This window comes from Manis pentadactyla, chromosome 13, assembly GCF_030020395.1.
Source record: "Manis pentadactyla isolate mManPen7 chromosome 13, mManPen7.hap1, whole genome shotgun sequence".
NCBI lineage: Eukaryota > Metazoa > Chordata > Mammalia > Pholidota > Manidae > Manis > Manis pentadactyla.
Genome location: NC_080031.1, coordinates 70,026,071 through 70,042,892, shown reverse-complemented (window position 1 = coordinate 70,042,892; position 16,822 = coordinate 70,026,071). Strand labels below are relative to the sequence as shown.

The window sequence follows — 16,822 nt, the reverse complement described above, 5'->3', positions numbered from 1 at the left end:
TACTATGCTAAGCACCTTGCATGTGTGATCTCACTTCCTCAGAGCAGTTCTCTCAGCTGCATGTGCTGAATATCTCCTTATACAGATGAGAGGACCGTGAAACGCCCAGAGCTTCAGTAACCTGATATCTCCTTATACAGATGAGAGGACCGTGAAACGCCCAGAGCTTCAGTAACTTTGTGGGGGTCACGCAGTAAGTGGGAGGTGCAGGATTCAAGCCCCGGTCCTCAGTCTCCAGCTCCTGCTCATTCAGTGGATACAGGGTATGATTTCTGTGGTGCCTGCACCCTTAACAATATTAATTAACAAGAGAGAAAGTTACTCCTTTTCACTTACCTTTCAGTCCTGTGCCATTTACCCCACCCCCATAAAAAAGTCCTCAACGTGGCTTTACTTTGCCAATCTCTCTAAAAGAAGAGAGCAGGGTTTAGGCTCAGAAACTCCAGCAAGAAATGTCTTATAAAAATGAGTATTTCGTTTTATCCTCACTTTCAAGTTTTCCATACGTTTTATTGAAGTAAAAAGGCTACTTAATGAAAATACTAAGTCCCTGTGGGATGCAGATGTGGCCATGTTGTGAAGGGGGTATGGGAATGTGGAACTGGGGAGAATACCCCCACCTCCAGGGAGGACTTAAAGAGAGAAGATAAAAGCCAGACAACCCTCGGGGTTAAGTCTTAGTATTTTTTCTCCTAGGAGTCAGGGAGGGCTGGTAATTCTGTCCCATTTGCTGTCTTGTCTTTTTCTTATGTTTGTGGCAAAATATTCGGAATCTGTCCGGCTTAATGATCTCTGTCCCAGAGACTTGCTGATTTCTCACTTTACAGTCGTCTCTGCATTGGCACAGGGCATGGGAAATGATTAAAATCATTATCTTTACAACTGAAAGGATCGTGTGTATACAGAGGGCCTTCATCCGGCATTTTCCTTCTTAGAAATAACTGAACTGTCCCATTTATAAGTAAATTTTGAGTATCTCTCAAGTTACATGTGTTTTTCCCCCTGACAGAGTCACAAGAGTCAAAAAAGTGTCCGTTTAAAGTTCTTTAGCCAGTGCTGTAAAAGTTTTAAACTGAGGAGTTAAGGCTCACCAAGTGGTAATTCCCTTTTTCTTTTTTTCAAGGGCAGCACTATTAGATTTTAGTAAGATTGAGATTTCAGTGTCTCTCGGCGCATTTGTTAGGACAGATTCACAAGTAGTTTGCAAGAGTTCATGAACAAATCAGGTTAGTAATGCATTGATACCAGTCCAAATAGATTGTCCTCATCACCCCATAGACAAAACAGTCAGGAGATGGGTTTGGTGCTCTAAGCACAAGTGGCATGATATAATGAAGTTGTATTCCATTAAGCTCTTGTGTACGGGGGGCAAAATGTCATCACCTGAATGTGGCTGCGTTTCTGTGATACAACCTCATCTGTTCCGTCAACTAGTTTTGCTCTGATCAATAAGCAGTTTTCTGTGGCCTTTCACTGCTGTCAGATGTCATTGAGTGATGTAAATGCACGTCAGAAACTAGAAACTTGACAGCTCACCCAGAGTGGGAAGGGAGAGAGGAGGGGAAATCGCTGCCAGAGCTGTGGTTGACAGCCGACATCCCCAGGTAATGGATCAGATACTGTAGCAGCTCGCACTTTTCTCACATAAATACACAGGAAAATGATCCTGGTATGTGTAAAATACAGAACAGATGTTTTCAAATAATTTAAGGAAAAATATTATGTAAACTACACAAACACATAGTGATTGTGTAGATTGTTCATATAAAATATACCAAAAATAATTAGTTGCCATTCGATTTTGACAGAGAACAATTAAGGCAAATGAAAATAGAGTATTTCTACCCATTTTCTCCATCAGCCACTGCCAAAACCGTAATTAGGGAAGTTTGTGTCAGTCCAGAAGGAGATGTAGTCAAAAATACATTTATTTTAACGCGCTGTATCCATGCAATCAAATCGTCTGTAGCCCATACAAGGAGGAAGAGGGCCGTCTTTATGTCCTCGTGTGGGAAGATGGCTGAGACCCAGTGCTGAAACGCAGGAGGTAGGACAGTGTGTGATGCGCTGCCTTTAGTGTAGAAGGAAAGGAAGTAAGACATTCCAAAGTGCACACAGTTAAGCCAAAGGATCTGTTAAGAGCCCACAGTGGGAGGTGGGGTGTGGCCTGGCCATAGGGGTCCTGGTTTCCAGGGAGGCTTTTTTCCCTGTTTTCTATCATTAAAAAAAAACAACTTTCTAAACCACACTTGAATGTATCACCTATTCAAAATATTTAATTATAAAAACACACTTATGTAGTTCACATATGAAACTGAAATACTCAAAGAAATACAGTGGTTCTCATATCAACAATATGATACATATTGGACACATACTCCAAGAGCATTCTGGTTAGAATCATCACTGCCAAAGCTAGAAAAAGGCATTCAGGTCTATTAAAGTTGGGGGTGGAGAGGGCTTAAGTACTAGTTTAAATTATTTTAATATGATTGACTAAAATTCAGGGACATTTTGGTCATGGAAATAATAACACCTATCACTTGTTTTGAGGGCTTACTTTAAAAAAATTTATTTAAATCCTCGCAGAGACATTACTATTATCTCTATATGACAGATGAAAAAAGGGATACCTGTGAGTTTAAGTTACTTACTGTAGGACACACAGCCAGGAAGATGTAAAGCTGGAGTTTGAATCCAGGTGTTTGGTCTACATAGATAAGTCCAGGTTCTGGATTTCAGAGTAGAGAGAGCTGTAAACCACCGGGCATGTGTATACTGTGCGGACAGTTGCCTTAGCCTGTCCATATCACCAAGTGTAGAGTGTAGAATTAAATCTCTGAGGTGTCTTTCATCGCCCAGACTCAGCCAGGCTTCTCCCAGTTAAGAGGACTTTGGCACCCTCTACGTTTCCTTCCAGCAGCTGTTCTGGTCAGAATCATTGCTTACAATTGGTTCATCTCCATCTGTTCTCTGGGTTCCACGGGGGAGAGACCCCGTGTCTTTTGCTGCCCACTGTACACCAGCTTAGAGCCTGGCCCATGAAAGCCGTTCACTCAGTACTTGCTGAAGGAATGGCTTGTTTTGAGAGGCAGACCCAGCAATAAAGACGAGATTACATTACAGCGGTGTGGTTTCTCTTGCAAAGTACCTAATGGAGTAATTCTTTCTAGTGCATGCTTTTCACTAATGAGGAATGCAGCATGGAGGCCAGAGTGCATTGAGAGCGTGTAGCTTAAAGGCAGAAAGATACCAGTTTATTCTATAAATAGTGAACCATCATTTTGCTCTTAGGATTAACAGCCATAAAGGAAGAAGACTAGGAGTTTAAGACAATCACCAGATATTTTGACACTGGGAAATGTCATTGAAAAAAGTCGAGCACAGTTGTATTAGAACTTTAGTCCTCTCATTGTGGTGATCAGGATTTGAGGTACTCTTAGCTATTATGTCTGGAGGTCCCTTCTTCTAGGCTAATTCCCTGGACTGCAGCCCAAGCTGCTCCTCTGTTCATATGAATCCATCTCTACTCTCTTTTCTTTCTACTTTACCTTTCAAGTTTTTTCTTCTTCATTTCAAGGTTTAAGAGTAGGGAGGGGGGTTCAAAATGAGAGCCATCCCCACTTTTCCACCAAGGCCCAGCCTAAGGGGAGATAGGCTTTGATGAGCGAATGGAGAGACGTGAGGAGAAGGAATTTAGGGAGGTGGTGGTTCTATTGATGATGGAGACTTGGTGGTGGGTGGTTCCTGACATCCCCCCCTTTAATCAGATTGAGGTGGAAGTCGGGGGGAATGCTGCTAAAGGAGATTGCTTTGGATATTTTCAGGCTGTTCCCCACCCATCCCCTTTCCTAAGACTGGCTTAAGGTGTCTCCTCTGTGTTCAGGGCACTTCCCACAGTACACGAACAGGCTACAGATACTTAGGCTGCTCCCCACCCTGGTCGCCTCCTCCCAGTCGTGTGCGGGTGGGAACCAGGCCCTTGGTCGGTACTTCCTTCTTCTTCTTCAGAATCATGTCACCAGCCTACTCATTACATAGTTTTGATTGAAACCCAAAGTTGATCTTCCTAACATATGAACTCAGTCATAAATCGAAAATACCTGTGTTCATCCCGATGAACACTCACCTGGAGATTGTGGATCATTGCACACCTGTATGTGAATCCCTTTCAGCAGACACTCACATGTACATTTCATCCGGGGACCTCTATAGGACAACACAAATAGTCGTATCTTTCAGAATTCCATTCTCTCAGTGGTACCATCTCAACGGTGATCCTGGTATTGCTATAGGATTTGCTTTGTTCCCATTTCCATTTCAGCGGGCTGTGGACTTCACCCTTGGGCAGCACCGATGGAGCCCCAGGGGTGCCTTCTGTTTTTGCCTCTCCCCTGAGGCCAGCCTTTGTGGTATTTGTGGCGCTCCTGACAACTGGTCCCCTCCCTGCCCCCACTTTTTCTCGATTTGTGCCGTCGGGGAACACCTGCCGGCTGCTGAGTTGCACTGCCCTCATTGCCTGGAGGGGGCTCCACACGTGCGGGAGAGCCAGAGACCCCCAGCCCCTCTTCCCTCCTCAGACCAGTGCCCACAGACCTTCGGTGGTTTCCTCCTCGCCTTAACCAGCAGAGCAGCTTTGCCACGGTCCTGTGGGGAGGAGGGAGTATAGCCTTTGATGAGAAGACTCTTAAAAGGTCCTAGTCACTTCATTCTTAAAATACCAACTAGCCAGTTTATTTTTAGACTTGTAAAGGTCCAGCTTTTTATTGTTATATGACTGAGTTAATTTTTAAATTGATATGGGGTAATTATAAAATACTTAACAGGAAAACATAAAAAATACGACATTTTTTTTTTTTAATTTTGGTATCATTAATCTACAATTATATGAAAGACATTATGTTTACTAGGCTCCCCCCTTCACCAAGTTCCCCCCACATACCCCTTCACAGTCACTGTCCATCAGTGTAGTAAGATGCTGTAAAATCACTACTTGTCTTCTCTGTGTTGCACGGCCCTCCCCGTGCCCCTCCACACTATACATGCTAATCGTAATGTCCCCTTTCTTTTTCCCTGCCCTTATCCCTCCCTTCCCACCCATCCTCCCCAGTCCCTTTCCCTTTGGTAACTGTTAGTCCGTTCTTGGGTTCTGTGATTCTGCTGCTGTTTTGTTCCTTCAGTTTTCCTTTTTTCTTATACTCCACATATGAGTGAAATCATTTGGTACTTGTCTTTCTCCACCTGGTTTATTTCACTGAGCATAATACCCTCTAGCTCCATCCATGTTGTTGCAAATGGTAGGATCTGTTTTTTTCTTATAGCAGAGTAATATTCCATTGTGTATATGTACAGTATGAGAGAATATATTCATAAATGACAGATCCAATAAAGGGTTGACATCCAAAATATATAAAGAGCTCATGCACCTCCACAAACAAAAAGCAAATAATCCAATTAAAAAATGGGCAGAGGAGCTGAATAGACAGTTCTCTAAAGAAGAAATTCAGATGGCCAACAGACACATGAAAAGATGCTCCACGTTGCGTGTCATCAGAGAAATGCAAATTAAAACCACAATGAGATATCACCTCACACGAGTAAGGATGGCTACCATCCAGAAGACAAACAACAACAAATGTTGGCGAGGTTGTGGAGAAAGGGGAACCCTCCTACACTGCTGGTGGGAAAAACATGACATTTCTGAAGGGGAGCAGAACATTGGAGAAGACTTTAATAGCTTGCTAGTCAGTCTTCTCCATCTACTCCAAACTCTTTAGAATCTGCTTTTTTGCAGTCAGAAAGCGTTTTCTTCACATCTGGTCAAGTCAACTCCTACTTATAATCATTGAATATCATTGAATGGCTTTTCATTGCTCATGTGGTAAAGGCTAGTCAATCCCTCATGTGGCTTACGAGGTCCCTTGGGGTCTGGCCCCTGCCTAACTAAGAGCTATTCTTTACTTTCATTTTTATTTATTTCATTTTTTTTTTTTAGTTGAAGTACAGTTGACGTACTATGTTATAATAGTTTGAGGTTTATTTTACAACATAGTAATTCAATGTTTATATATTCTGAAATGCTCACCATAAGGTAGTTACCATCTGCCACCACACAAAGTAATTACAGTATTATTGGCTATATTTCTTATGCTGTCCTTTTCATCCCTATGACTTAGTACTTTACAGCGAATGGCTATTCTTGATCCTTCCCCTGAGTTACAGGCTCCTGTCCTCAGTTCCTCGAGTGAATCTGCTGCTCTTGTTAAACTAACCTTCCCTCTGGGCCTCAATCCCCTGTAGGCCTCTGACCTCAGTGTGTTCATCACCTTCTTCGGGACAGATCCCTGACCAGGCTGCCCCTCACGCTCTCTCTCTGGTCCCTGGTCTTTCCTGTCCCTCTGAGCATTTAGGACTAGGCATTGTGCTGTTAGTTCACAGTGTCCCTAGCATCTAGCACATGTTTACACATAGAAGTGATCCGTACATTTTTACCAAATAGTAAATAAAGTAACTGGAGCCAGAAGAAAGAGTAAATGATTTATCCAGGAGAGCCTGGTTGCTTAATATCAGAATTAAGACAGACCTGCACAGCACTCCCCACTGTATCTGGCTTTTCTTTCTATATTTGTCGTCTGTGTACACACATGTGCCCTGTTCACTCGGATTGCATGAGGAAAATGTGCTCATAACTTTGTTTCCAGGGAGACCTGGATCTCTGCTTTCTGTTTCCAGGTCCTCGGTGGAGTGGGTTCTTTTGGTGCATCCCCTTTGCCCTCCTCAAAGTTTATCTCTTGAGCCCTGTTTCATTTTCTTCATGTTTCAAAGGCAGAAGTTCCATGTTTACCCACTTTTCTTAATTCTTCATGGTGACTATTTCAGATTTTGTGTTTGTAATCACGCTCTTGTATTTTAGAAGCTTTTATTCCACATGTCATACTTGGTGCTCCCTTGTAAAATGCTTTTTCTCTGAATCATAGATCTGGAACCTTTATCTTTAACATTCTGCATCTCAAATTCTATGTTAGCTATTTCTATGGCTTAATGACACTCCTGCCCTTACTGACTCACTTTAAAGAAAGGCTGTTTATTTAACAGTGGCGTGTAGTGCTTTCCCAAAATACAATCTCTGACCAGAAACTGGGCTGGATATTAATCCTTCCTCACATGAGCTGCCTGGAAGCCGTCAGTCAGCCTTATCTGCTGGGAGATTTGGGATGTGGGCTCTTACGCTTACTTACGTGGCAAACTTGAAGTCATGAGCCTTTTTCTCAGCTCTGGACTGTACAGAAAATTTACCAGCTGGCCTTAATTTTGTTACTGAGATCGACAAAACTTCACTGTGATCTCTTTACTCATTTGCTCTGTAAATACTTAAAGCCCACTCCCCCGGGGGCAAACATCTCTTCTGGCTTCTCAAATGCCATAGGGAAAGACCTCTGGTCTGGCTGTGGCTTCTCCATGCAAAAGACTCTTGTGTGACAGTGACACTCTTAACATGTGGCATCCAGACTGCACCTTGGGCAGGGTGATTCGGTGTGGATCATCAACTCGACAGTCAAAGGAGTAAGCATGTGGTTTGCTTGCTTGCTTATTTGTTCCTTTTAAAAAAATTTTCCCCTTGCCTTCAGATGTGGTTGTCAGACTTTCATGAAGGGGGGTTTGAACAAAGCACTGAGGTGTGGCTCTAAGTTTGCAGATGTACCTTAAAATAAAGGTGGTTGTGATAAGAAGCTCAGCACACACACTCGGGCCTTGGTGGAAGACCTCTGTCCCAAATCCATCAGCACAGATTCTAGAAATCATGAAGGTAAGTTCTTCACATACCAATTAATTAATATAGGACAGAATTAGAGTGGTTGCTGGAGGTTGAGGGTGTTCGGGGTAAATAACAGGCACTGAGTTGAGTGGTGCTGACTGACCAAGGGGCATCGCTAAGAGCAGGGAGGGGCTCTCTGGAGAGTGAAAAAGTTACAGGGACAAAGGCCCCTATGGCCTTGGTAATTTTACAGAAAGTCTGCCCATGACCATATTCTGGAGGACAAACCACTGATTAGTTATGAGGCTTTTGAGAAGTCATTTACTTTTCTGACCTCTGGTCTTCTCATGTGTGAAATAATAACAGCAACCTGCTCTTCATTCCTCTCACAAATTATTAAGTAATGTCACAATGCTGAGTCAAGGATGATGAAAGGATTGCGACATGACTGTTAATTGTTTCAGTGGCATTTTGGTTTGGGGACAGCGGCTCCATTCGCAGAATTTTTTGTTTGTCCAAGATCAGCATTCAGTGACCACATAATGAATGCTTTACTATTTGCCTATAGATATAAAGCCAAATTATGTAATTTGCAAGGAAGTTGTATCCCCCGTTTCTGTGTACAGCTGAGAGCATTTTGGTTTATGTTGTTGGGATAAGCACTCATATATTGCTCTATATTACTGATATTAATATTAATTGTATTTTTCTTCTTTACTAAATTTTAAGCTTTGGAAGCTCTGTCCTGCATGTAGTACTGAGCCTAGCAGAGATGAGGAATTTAAAAGATGCTTCATAGACCTGTAGAGCTAGGGTGCTTGATGGCCGTCCAGGTTAACATTCTCACATACTGACAGATGGAGGGAACAAGGAGATGCAGGGAGTGAAGCGGTTTACTGAAGTTACAGAGCGCTGGAAAAAACAGAATATGACCTCTCTGAAATGTTCTGTTCTCTTTATGACGCACAGCCCTGCTTTCGAATAAAGTTTAAATGATGGTTAAAACTTGTGTTTTAAGAGAGGATGCTTTATATACTGTTTGTCTCTTCCACATAACAAATTCAAGGGTGTGTATGTCTAATATGTAGAAAAATTTGTTTTATACTCTTAGTGCAATTACAACTTTTTGCCACTTATTAAGACTTCAGAGATCCAACCCAGTAGCTCAGTAATTGCTTTCTTGAATCTGCCTTTAATAATTACATTTAGTAAAGCTGTATCGAAAATTAGAAAGGCAGAGACTAATGGAAAACTAGATTTTTCACTGAATTAGAAAGCAAGACAATCCATATATTGACAACACTTCAAGTTGAAACAGATCAGGAAAACTGTTTTGGACTGTTTGTGCAAAGAGGCAAACCTGTGCCTGATGGGCAGTGGCATCCACATTTCGTGGAAGCAGAGAAACTCTAAGAGATTTCATGTAAATCGGCAAGTTGAGAAGAGAGAGTCCAGATCTCATTTAGATACAAGTCGTTTGAATCTTTTAAAGCCTGGAATTTCTCCTTGGGACTAACAAAGAAGTAAAAAATGAATTGTGTTAATGAAGTGGGAATAGCTTTGAATTAGAATAGGCACAGAACTCATCTGGGGGGGTCATATCTTAAAATCAGAGAGAAATCCGAATGGGAAAATGGTGCAAGGGCTTCGTTTGAGTTGCTTCTGTGGTGTTTTGTGTCGTGTTTTGACTTCATGGCCAAAAAAATTAGTGATTATAGTTTTACTGTATTTCAGAAAGCATGTTCAAGAGATCCCAACGGTCTATTAACTCCAGGTTGTTTGGGTCTTGGAAGATAACTAAAGCTGAAAAATAATGATGTTAATTAAAAAAGCAAAAGAAAGCAAACTGAGACCTCTTCTTTACCATCTGATGGACAGTGTTTTTGCACAGTAGTCGGGAGCGGGCAGGCAGCCCACTGGTGCCCCAGCTCCCCTCCCGGCCCCAGACTCAGGCTACACAGTTCACAGGTACCAGGATCCAGTGAACCTTACTCACACCATGAAGACACAAGGTTGTAGCAACTTCAGAAAAATGTCCTTAAAAGGCCCTGATTTTAAGTGTCACATTATCATAGATAGCTTAGCTGAATCTTTCTAGTAGTGAACTGTTGACCACACCCATCCCTTTGTGAGCATGAGTGTGAGTGCTTGCTCACTACCTCTTGCCTTGGGATATTGTGCATGTCCCTACAGGGCAAGAGGAAATGCCTAGAAACCAGGGAACCTAGGTAAATAGTCACAAACAGTCTCTACTGCATTTGAGACTAAGGAAGAGAGAGGGGTGAGAGTTTTGGAAAAGACGCAGAAGCAAGTGATGAGAAGGCATGAGAAGTGGGCAGAGGGCAGGCGTGTGGTCCAGTCTTTTTGTAAACCTCTGTGTGGCCAGATTAACCTGGAGCAAGTGTGAGAGAGCCTTTGAATTTCACAGCCAGAAACTGCACCCAGGTGAAGGAGGGCGGGAGGGTAAGTAGGGTAGAGAGCAGGGTGGCTGCCCTGAGAAATGAATTTGCTCTTTGGTAAGGGAGGGTATAAGCTACCTAACTGAACAGAATCTGATCCTGGACACGGTGGCTTTGCACGGCAAGGTGAACGTGCAGCGTTAGTTGTGAGTGAGTTAACATTTGTAAAGCACAGCACCGACCATGAGCATATGGCATAGGCTGTGTCCCAGAGCGGACCTGGAGAGAAGTACATGCGACAAGCAAGACAGGCTGTTATACATGAGTAAATGTTAAGGTGTTAAAAGCATCTGCTCAACCCCTCATGTTTATAGGTATTAACAGGCGTAGAGTAGAGAAGCGATTTTCCCATCTGTGTGGCTAATCTGTGTCAAAGAGGGACCTAGAACCCAAGATATCTGATTTACAGTTTATTGTTTTCTCATTACAGAACATTTTTCACTCCAAACTTTAAAAAATGATATAATACATTAATTTCACTTTTCACTAAAAATTTTCCACCCTTTCAAAATATTTTGGTTTTTGTTTTTTCTCTCCCAGTTTTTTTTTTGGTACATTCATACATATGCTATTATGGTTATATATTAAACACTTAACAGTATATACTCTATCTGTAACCTCAAAATTTAGCCAGATTAACAATCTCATTTCATGTTACTAAATCATCGAGCTATGATGTGAATCTGCTATAATTAATCATTCTAAATATTTGGTTGTTCACAATTTTTCCAGAATTATAAACATACTTTTCACTTATATTTCAATTTGGATTTGGCACCACTGTCTTGAATAAATAATTCGTATCAGTATATGTCCATGTAGTAATTGACAAAAAAATCACCCCTATATATTTTTTGTTCCACTTCCATTCTTCATACATAGCTTTTCAGATTAATTTCTTTTTGTGATCTATCCCATGAAAAGCTATGTTGTAAAATTATAAAACGAACATGACTCTTTTGTAGTACTCTTAACTCTATTTACTGTGGGTGTACTGTTTATTCCTGAGGACCAGGCAGCTCACGGTCTGGACATGTGCTCATGTGCCCACATCAGACTGATACTATGAGTTTCAGTTTGTGGAAGGATAGGCTTAGCAACACCATGATGTGACGTCGTGGGCTTGGATGCTTGGAGAGGGAATGTGTGTGACAGGGAAGAACTAATTGTGGTTGGAGGTATTGGTTCCCTATGTGATGAACTATTTTTTGTCCAGGAAAGGGTTTCATCAGAAACTTTCCTTTAAATCTGTGTGCCTGTATTGGGAGGAAGTGCCTGCGAGGCAGGAGGCAGCTCTCCAAGTCTGGGCAAAAGTAAGGAGGGAAGGAAAAAAATATCATATCCAGGTGATGCAGGTGACTTAACTGTGAATGTCTAACACATTAAACCTAGAGGTCAGGCTCAGAGGGAAGTGTTATCCTTTCTACCCTCAGAAGCAGTGTAAGTTTTCCGATGGTGGCTGCTCTAGGTTTAGCTCAGGCTCTAGGGAATGACCTGAATTATGAGGTACATAGTTTTGGTTTCTCTATAGAGGCCACATATGTCATATTACCAAGGGAAAATGACCTGTACAAACCACAAAAAACTTGCAAAATGGTTCTATTTTTTGCAAGTCAACACCTTTTCTTGAATTCATTGTTTTTTCTTTAAAGGAATCAGACAAATCAAGTAATTATGATATATCAGGTAACTGCAAGAATCTCTTTGTTTGGGGTAAAAGAAATCAATACAAGAATCTCTTGGAATGTCCTTTTTTTTTTTCCTCTTTAGCAGCTCCTTACATACGGGCTTAGAAATGCTGATTCTGTGTGAAGAGTGACAGTGATACATGCCGAGGCCTGGCCTCCTTAGCCTCCAGACTTCTCTTCGGCACTACTGTGTGTTCCATAGATTTAAAGAAGGTGCTAATTGGTTAAATACAGAAATTTAGTTCTAAATTTTTCATTACATAAACTTTGTTTCTAAGCAGTCATAAATAAGTGGATTTTTAAAGAAGGTTAACTCAAATTTTTTTTGATTCTTTATTTTTTACTATGGTATCATTAATACACAATCATATGAGAAACATTGTGTTAACTAGATTCCCCCCATTATCAAGTCCCTACCACATACCCCATTACAGTCACTGTCCATCAGCGTAGTAAGATGCTGTACACTCAATACTTGTCTTTTCCCCGTGCCCTGCCTCCTACATTATGAGTGGTAATCATAATGCTCCTTAATCCCCTTATCCCTGCCTTCCTACCCACCCTCCCCAGTCTCTTTCCCTTTGGTAACTGTTAGTCCATTCTTGGGTTCTGTGAGTCTGCTACCATTTTATTCCTTCAGTTTTTGCTTTGTTCTTATGCTCCACAGATGAGTGAAATTATTTGGTACTTGTCTTTCTCTGCCTGGCTTATTTCACTGAACATAATACCCTCTAACTCCATCCATGTTGTTGCAAATTGTAGGATTTGTTTTCTTCTTATGGCTGAATAATATTCCATTGTGTATATGTACCACATCTTCTTTATCCATTCATCTACTGATGGACACTTAGGTTGCTTCCATTTCTTGGCTATTGTAAATAGTGCTGTGATAAACATAGGGGTGTATATGCATTTTTGAATCTGGGATCCTGTATTCTTAGGGTAAATTCCTAGGAGTGGAATTCCTGGTTTTTGAGGAAGCTCCATACTGCTTTCCACAATGGTTGAATTAATTTACATTCCCACCAGCAGTGTAGGAGGGTTCCCCTTTCTCCACATCCTTGCCAACATTTGTTGTTGTTTGTCTTTTGGATGGTGGCCATCCTAACTGGTGTGAGGTGATATCTCATTATGGTTTTAATTTGCATTTCTCTGATGATTAGCGATGTGGAGCATCTTTTCATGTGTCTGTTGGTCATCTGAACTTCTTCTTTGGAGAAGTCTCTGTTCAGATCCTCTGCCCATTTTTTAATCAGATTATTTGCTTTTTGGTTGTTGAGGTACGTAAGCTCTTTATATATTTTGTATGTCAACCCCTTATTAGATAAGTTGTTTACTAATATATTCTCCATACTGTAGGGAGCCCTTTTGTCCTGTTGATGGTGTCCTTTGCTGTGCAGAAGCTTTTTAGTTTGATATAGCCCCACTTGTTCATTTTTGCTTTTGTTTCCCTTGCCTAGGAGATATGCTCATAAAAAAGTTGCTCATTTTTTATTCAAGAGAGTGTTGCCTATATTTTCTTCTAAGAATTTTATGTTTTCATGACTTACATTCAGGTCTTTGATCCATTTCAAGTTCACTTTTGTGTGTGGAGTTAGACAGTAATCCAGTTTCATTTTCTTACATGTAGCTGTCCAGTTTTGCCAACACCAGTTGAAGAGGCTGTCATTTCCCCATTGTATATCCATGGCTCCTTTATCATATATTAATTGACCATATATGCTTCGGTTAATATCTGGACTGTCTATTCTGTTCCATTGATCTATGGGTCTGTTCTTGTGCCAGTACCAAATTGTCTTGATTACTGTGGCTTTGTAGTAGAGCTTAAAGTTGGGGAGGGTAATCCCCCCTGCTTTATTCTTCCTTCTCAAGATTGCTTTGACTATTTGGGGTCTTTTGCGGTTCCATATGAATTTTAGTATTATTTGTTCCAGTTCGTTGAAGAATGCTGTTGGTATTTTGATAGGGATTGCATCAAATCTGTATATTGCTTTAGGCAGGATGGCCATTTTGACAATATTAATTCTTCCTAGCCAAGAGCATGGGATGAATTTCCATTTCTTAGTGTCCTCTTTAATTTCTCTTAAGAGTGTCTTGTCGTAAAAAATATATATATATATATATATATATATATATATATATAAACACACTTCCAATTGTAAAATAAATAAGTAACCGGGATGTAATGTATAGCATAAGGAATATAGTCAAAATATTGTAATAACTTGGTATGGTGATAGCTGGTACCTAGAGTTATCATGTATATAAATGTTGAATCACTGTGTTGTACACCTGAAACTAATGTAATACTGTGTGTCAACTACCCTTCAATAAAAAATAATTATCCAGGGAAAAAATAATAATAATAAAAAATAAAAATAAAAAATAAGTGAAAAGGAAAATACCTAAAAAAAGGAATTAGCAATATATATAAACTATTTAGAAATATGGAGGTAAATAAATATTGGGAAAAAACAGCCAAAAAAATTTAAATGGTCACCTGGGGGTGTGAATCAGAAGGGGATTTGGACACTACTATTTTTCCTCACAGCCTTGCACTATTTGACTTCTTAAATTATGTTCATTTATAACTTTGAGAAAAGATTAAAATTTAAAAACCACTTAAAAAAAAAAAAGAGTGTCTTGTCATTTTCAGGGTATAGGTCTTTCACTTCCTTGGTTAGGTTTATTCCTAGGTATTGTATTCTTTTTGATGCAATTGTGAATGGAATTGTTTTCCTGATTTCTCTTTCTGTTCAGTCATCATTAGTGTATAGGAGTGCAACAGATTTCTGTGTATTAATTTTGTATCCTGCAACTTTGCTGCATTCAGATATTAGTTCTAGTAGTTTTAGAGTGGATTCTTTAGTTTTTTTTTTATGTACAATATGTCATCTGCAGACAGTGACAGTCTGGCTTCTTCTTTACCAATCTGGATGCCTTTTATTTCTTTGTGTTGTCTGATTGCCGTGGCTAGAACCTCCAGAACTATGTTGAATAAAAGCGGGGAGAGTGTTTATTCTTGATCTTAGAGGAAAAGCTTTCAGCTTTTCACTGTTCAGTATGATGTTGGCTGTGGGTTTGTCATATATGGCCTTTATTATGTTGAGGTGCCTGCCCTCTATACCCATTTTGTTGAGAGTTTTTATCATGAATGGGTGTTGAATTTTGTCAAATGCTTTTTTAGCATCTATGGAGATGATCATGTGGTTTTTGTCCTTTTTATTGATAAGTGGATGATGTTAATGATTTTTTAATGTTGTACCACCCTTACATCCCTGGGATGAATCCCACTTGATCGTGATGTATGATCCTCTTGATATATTTTTAAATTCGGTTTGCTAATATTTTGTTGAGTATTTTTGCATCTATGTTCATCAGGGATATTGGTCTGTAGTTTTTTGTGTGTGTGCGGTGTCATTGCCTGGATTTGGTATTAGAGTGATGCTGGCTTCATAGAATGAGTTTGGAAGTATTCCCTCCTCTTCTATTTTTTGGGGAACTTTAAGGTGAATGGGTATTATGTCTTGTCTAAATATCTGGTAAGATTCAGTGGTGAAGCCATCTGGTATGGCTGTTTTGTTCTTAGGTAGTATTTTTATTACCGATTCAATCTCATTGCTGGTTTTTGGTCTGTTCAGATTTTTGGTTTCTTCCTGAGTCAGTCTTGGAAGGTTGTATTTTTCTAGAAAGTTCCATTTCTTCTAGGTTATTCAGTTTGTTAGCATATAATTTTTCATAGTATTATCTAATAATTATTTGTATTTCAGTGGTGTCCATAGTGTTTTTTCCATTCTCATTTCTGATTCTGTTTATGTGTATAGATTCTCTTTTCTTTTTGATAAGTCTGGCTAGGGAATTATCTGTTTTATTTTCTCAAAGAACCAGCTCTTGGTTTAATTAATTTTTTCTATTGTTTTATTCTTCTCAGTTTTATTTATTTCTTCTCTGATTTTTATTATATCCTTCCTTCTGCTGACTTTGGGCTTCATTTGTTGTTCTTTTTCCAGTTTCAATAATTGTAAATTTAGACTATTCATCTGGGATTGTTCTTCCTTCTTTAAATAGGCCTGGATTGCAATATACTTCCCTTTTCGCACAGCCTTCGCTGTGTCCCACAGAATTTGGGGCTTTGTGCTGTTGTTTTCATTTGTCTCCATATACTGCTTGATCTCTGGTTTAATTTGGTCATTGATCCATTGATTATTTAGGAACATGTTGTTAAGCCTCCATGTGTATGTGAGCCTTTTTGTTTCTTTATACAGTTTATTTCTGATTTTATACCTTTGTTATCTGAGAGGTTGGTTGGTACAATTTCAATCTTTTTGAATTTGGTGAGGCTCTTTTTTTGGCCTATTATGTGGTCTATTCTGGAGAATGTTCCATGTGCACTTGAGAAGGATGTGTATCCTGTTGCTTTTGGATGTAGAGTTCTATAGATGTCTGTTAGGTCCATCTGTTCTAGTGTGTTGTTCAGTGCCTCTGTGTCCTTAGTTATTTTCTGTCTGGTTGATCCATCCTTTGGAGTGAGTTGTGTGTTTAAGTCTCCTAAAATGAATGCATTGCATTCTATTTCCCCCTTTAACTCTGTTAGTATTTGTTCCAGAGAAGACAAGTAGTGACTCTACAGCGTATTATTACCCTGATGGACAGTGACTGCAATGGGGTGTGGGGAGACTTGATAATATGGGTAAATGTTGAAACCATAAGGCTGCTCATGTGAGGCCTTCATAAGATTGTATATCAGTGATACCTTAATAAAAAAAAAAGAAAATAAAGAAAAACAGCCATAAGAAACTGTATGTGGTAAATGCTTTTTTCCAGAATTCATTCTTTTCTAAATGATAAAAAAAGAAAAAAATCTCCATCATCCCTCCACTTTCAAATTTGAATTGAGTTCACACCACCCTGTATGTCCC

At 39.9% G+C, this 16,822-nt stretch overlaps 1 protein-coding gene across 11 annotated transcripts in view; it reads left to right on the top strand.

Annotated features, from left to right (window-relative positions):
• The window catches only part of SNX24 (sorting nexin 24), a 198,154-nt gene that overhangs the window by 88,010 nt on the left and 93,322 nt on the right, over positions 1 to 16,822 (top strand). The window contains exon 2 of one of the 11 annotated variants that reach the window (XM_057490312.1): positions 7,418 to 7,524. The exons of 9 other annotated variants lie outside the window; for them this stretch is intronic. In XM_057490312.1, coding sequence (XP_057346295.1) covers positions 7,418 to 7,426 — 9 coding nt within the window. In that variant the 3' untranslated portion in view covers positions 7,427 to 7,524. Of the gene's footprint in view, positions 1 to 7,417; positions 7,564 to 16,822 lie in introns of those variants that run through there. One more of the 11 variants, XM_036903160.2, reaches the window with a different exon arrangement.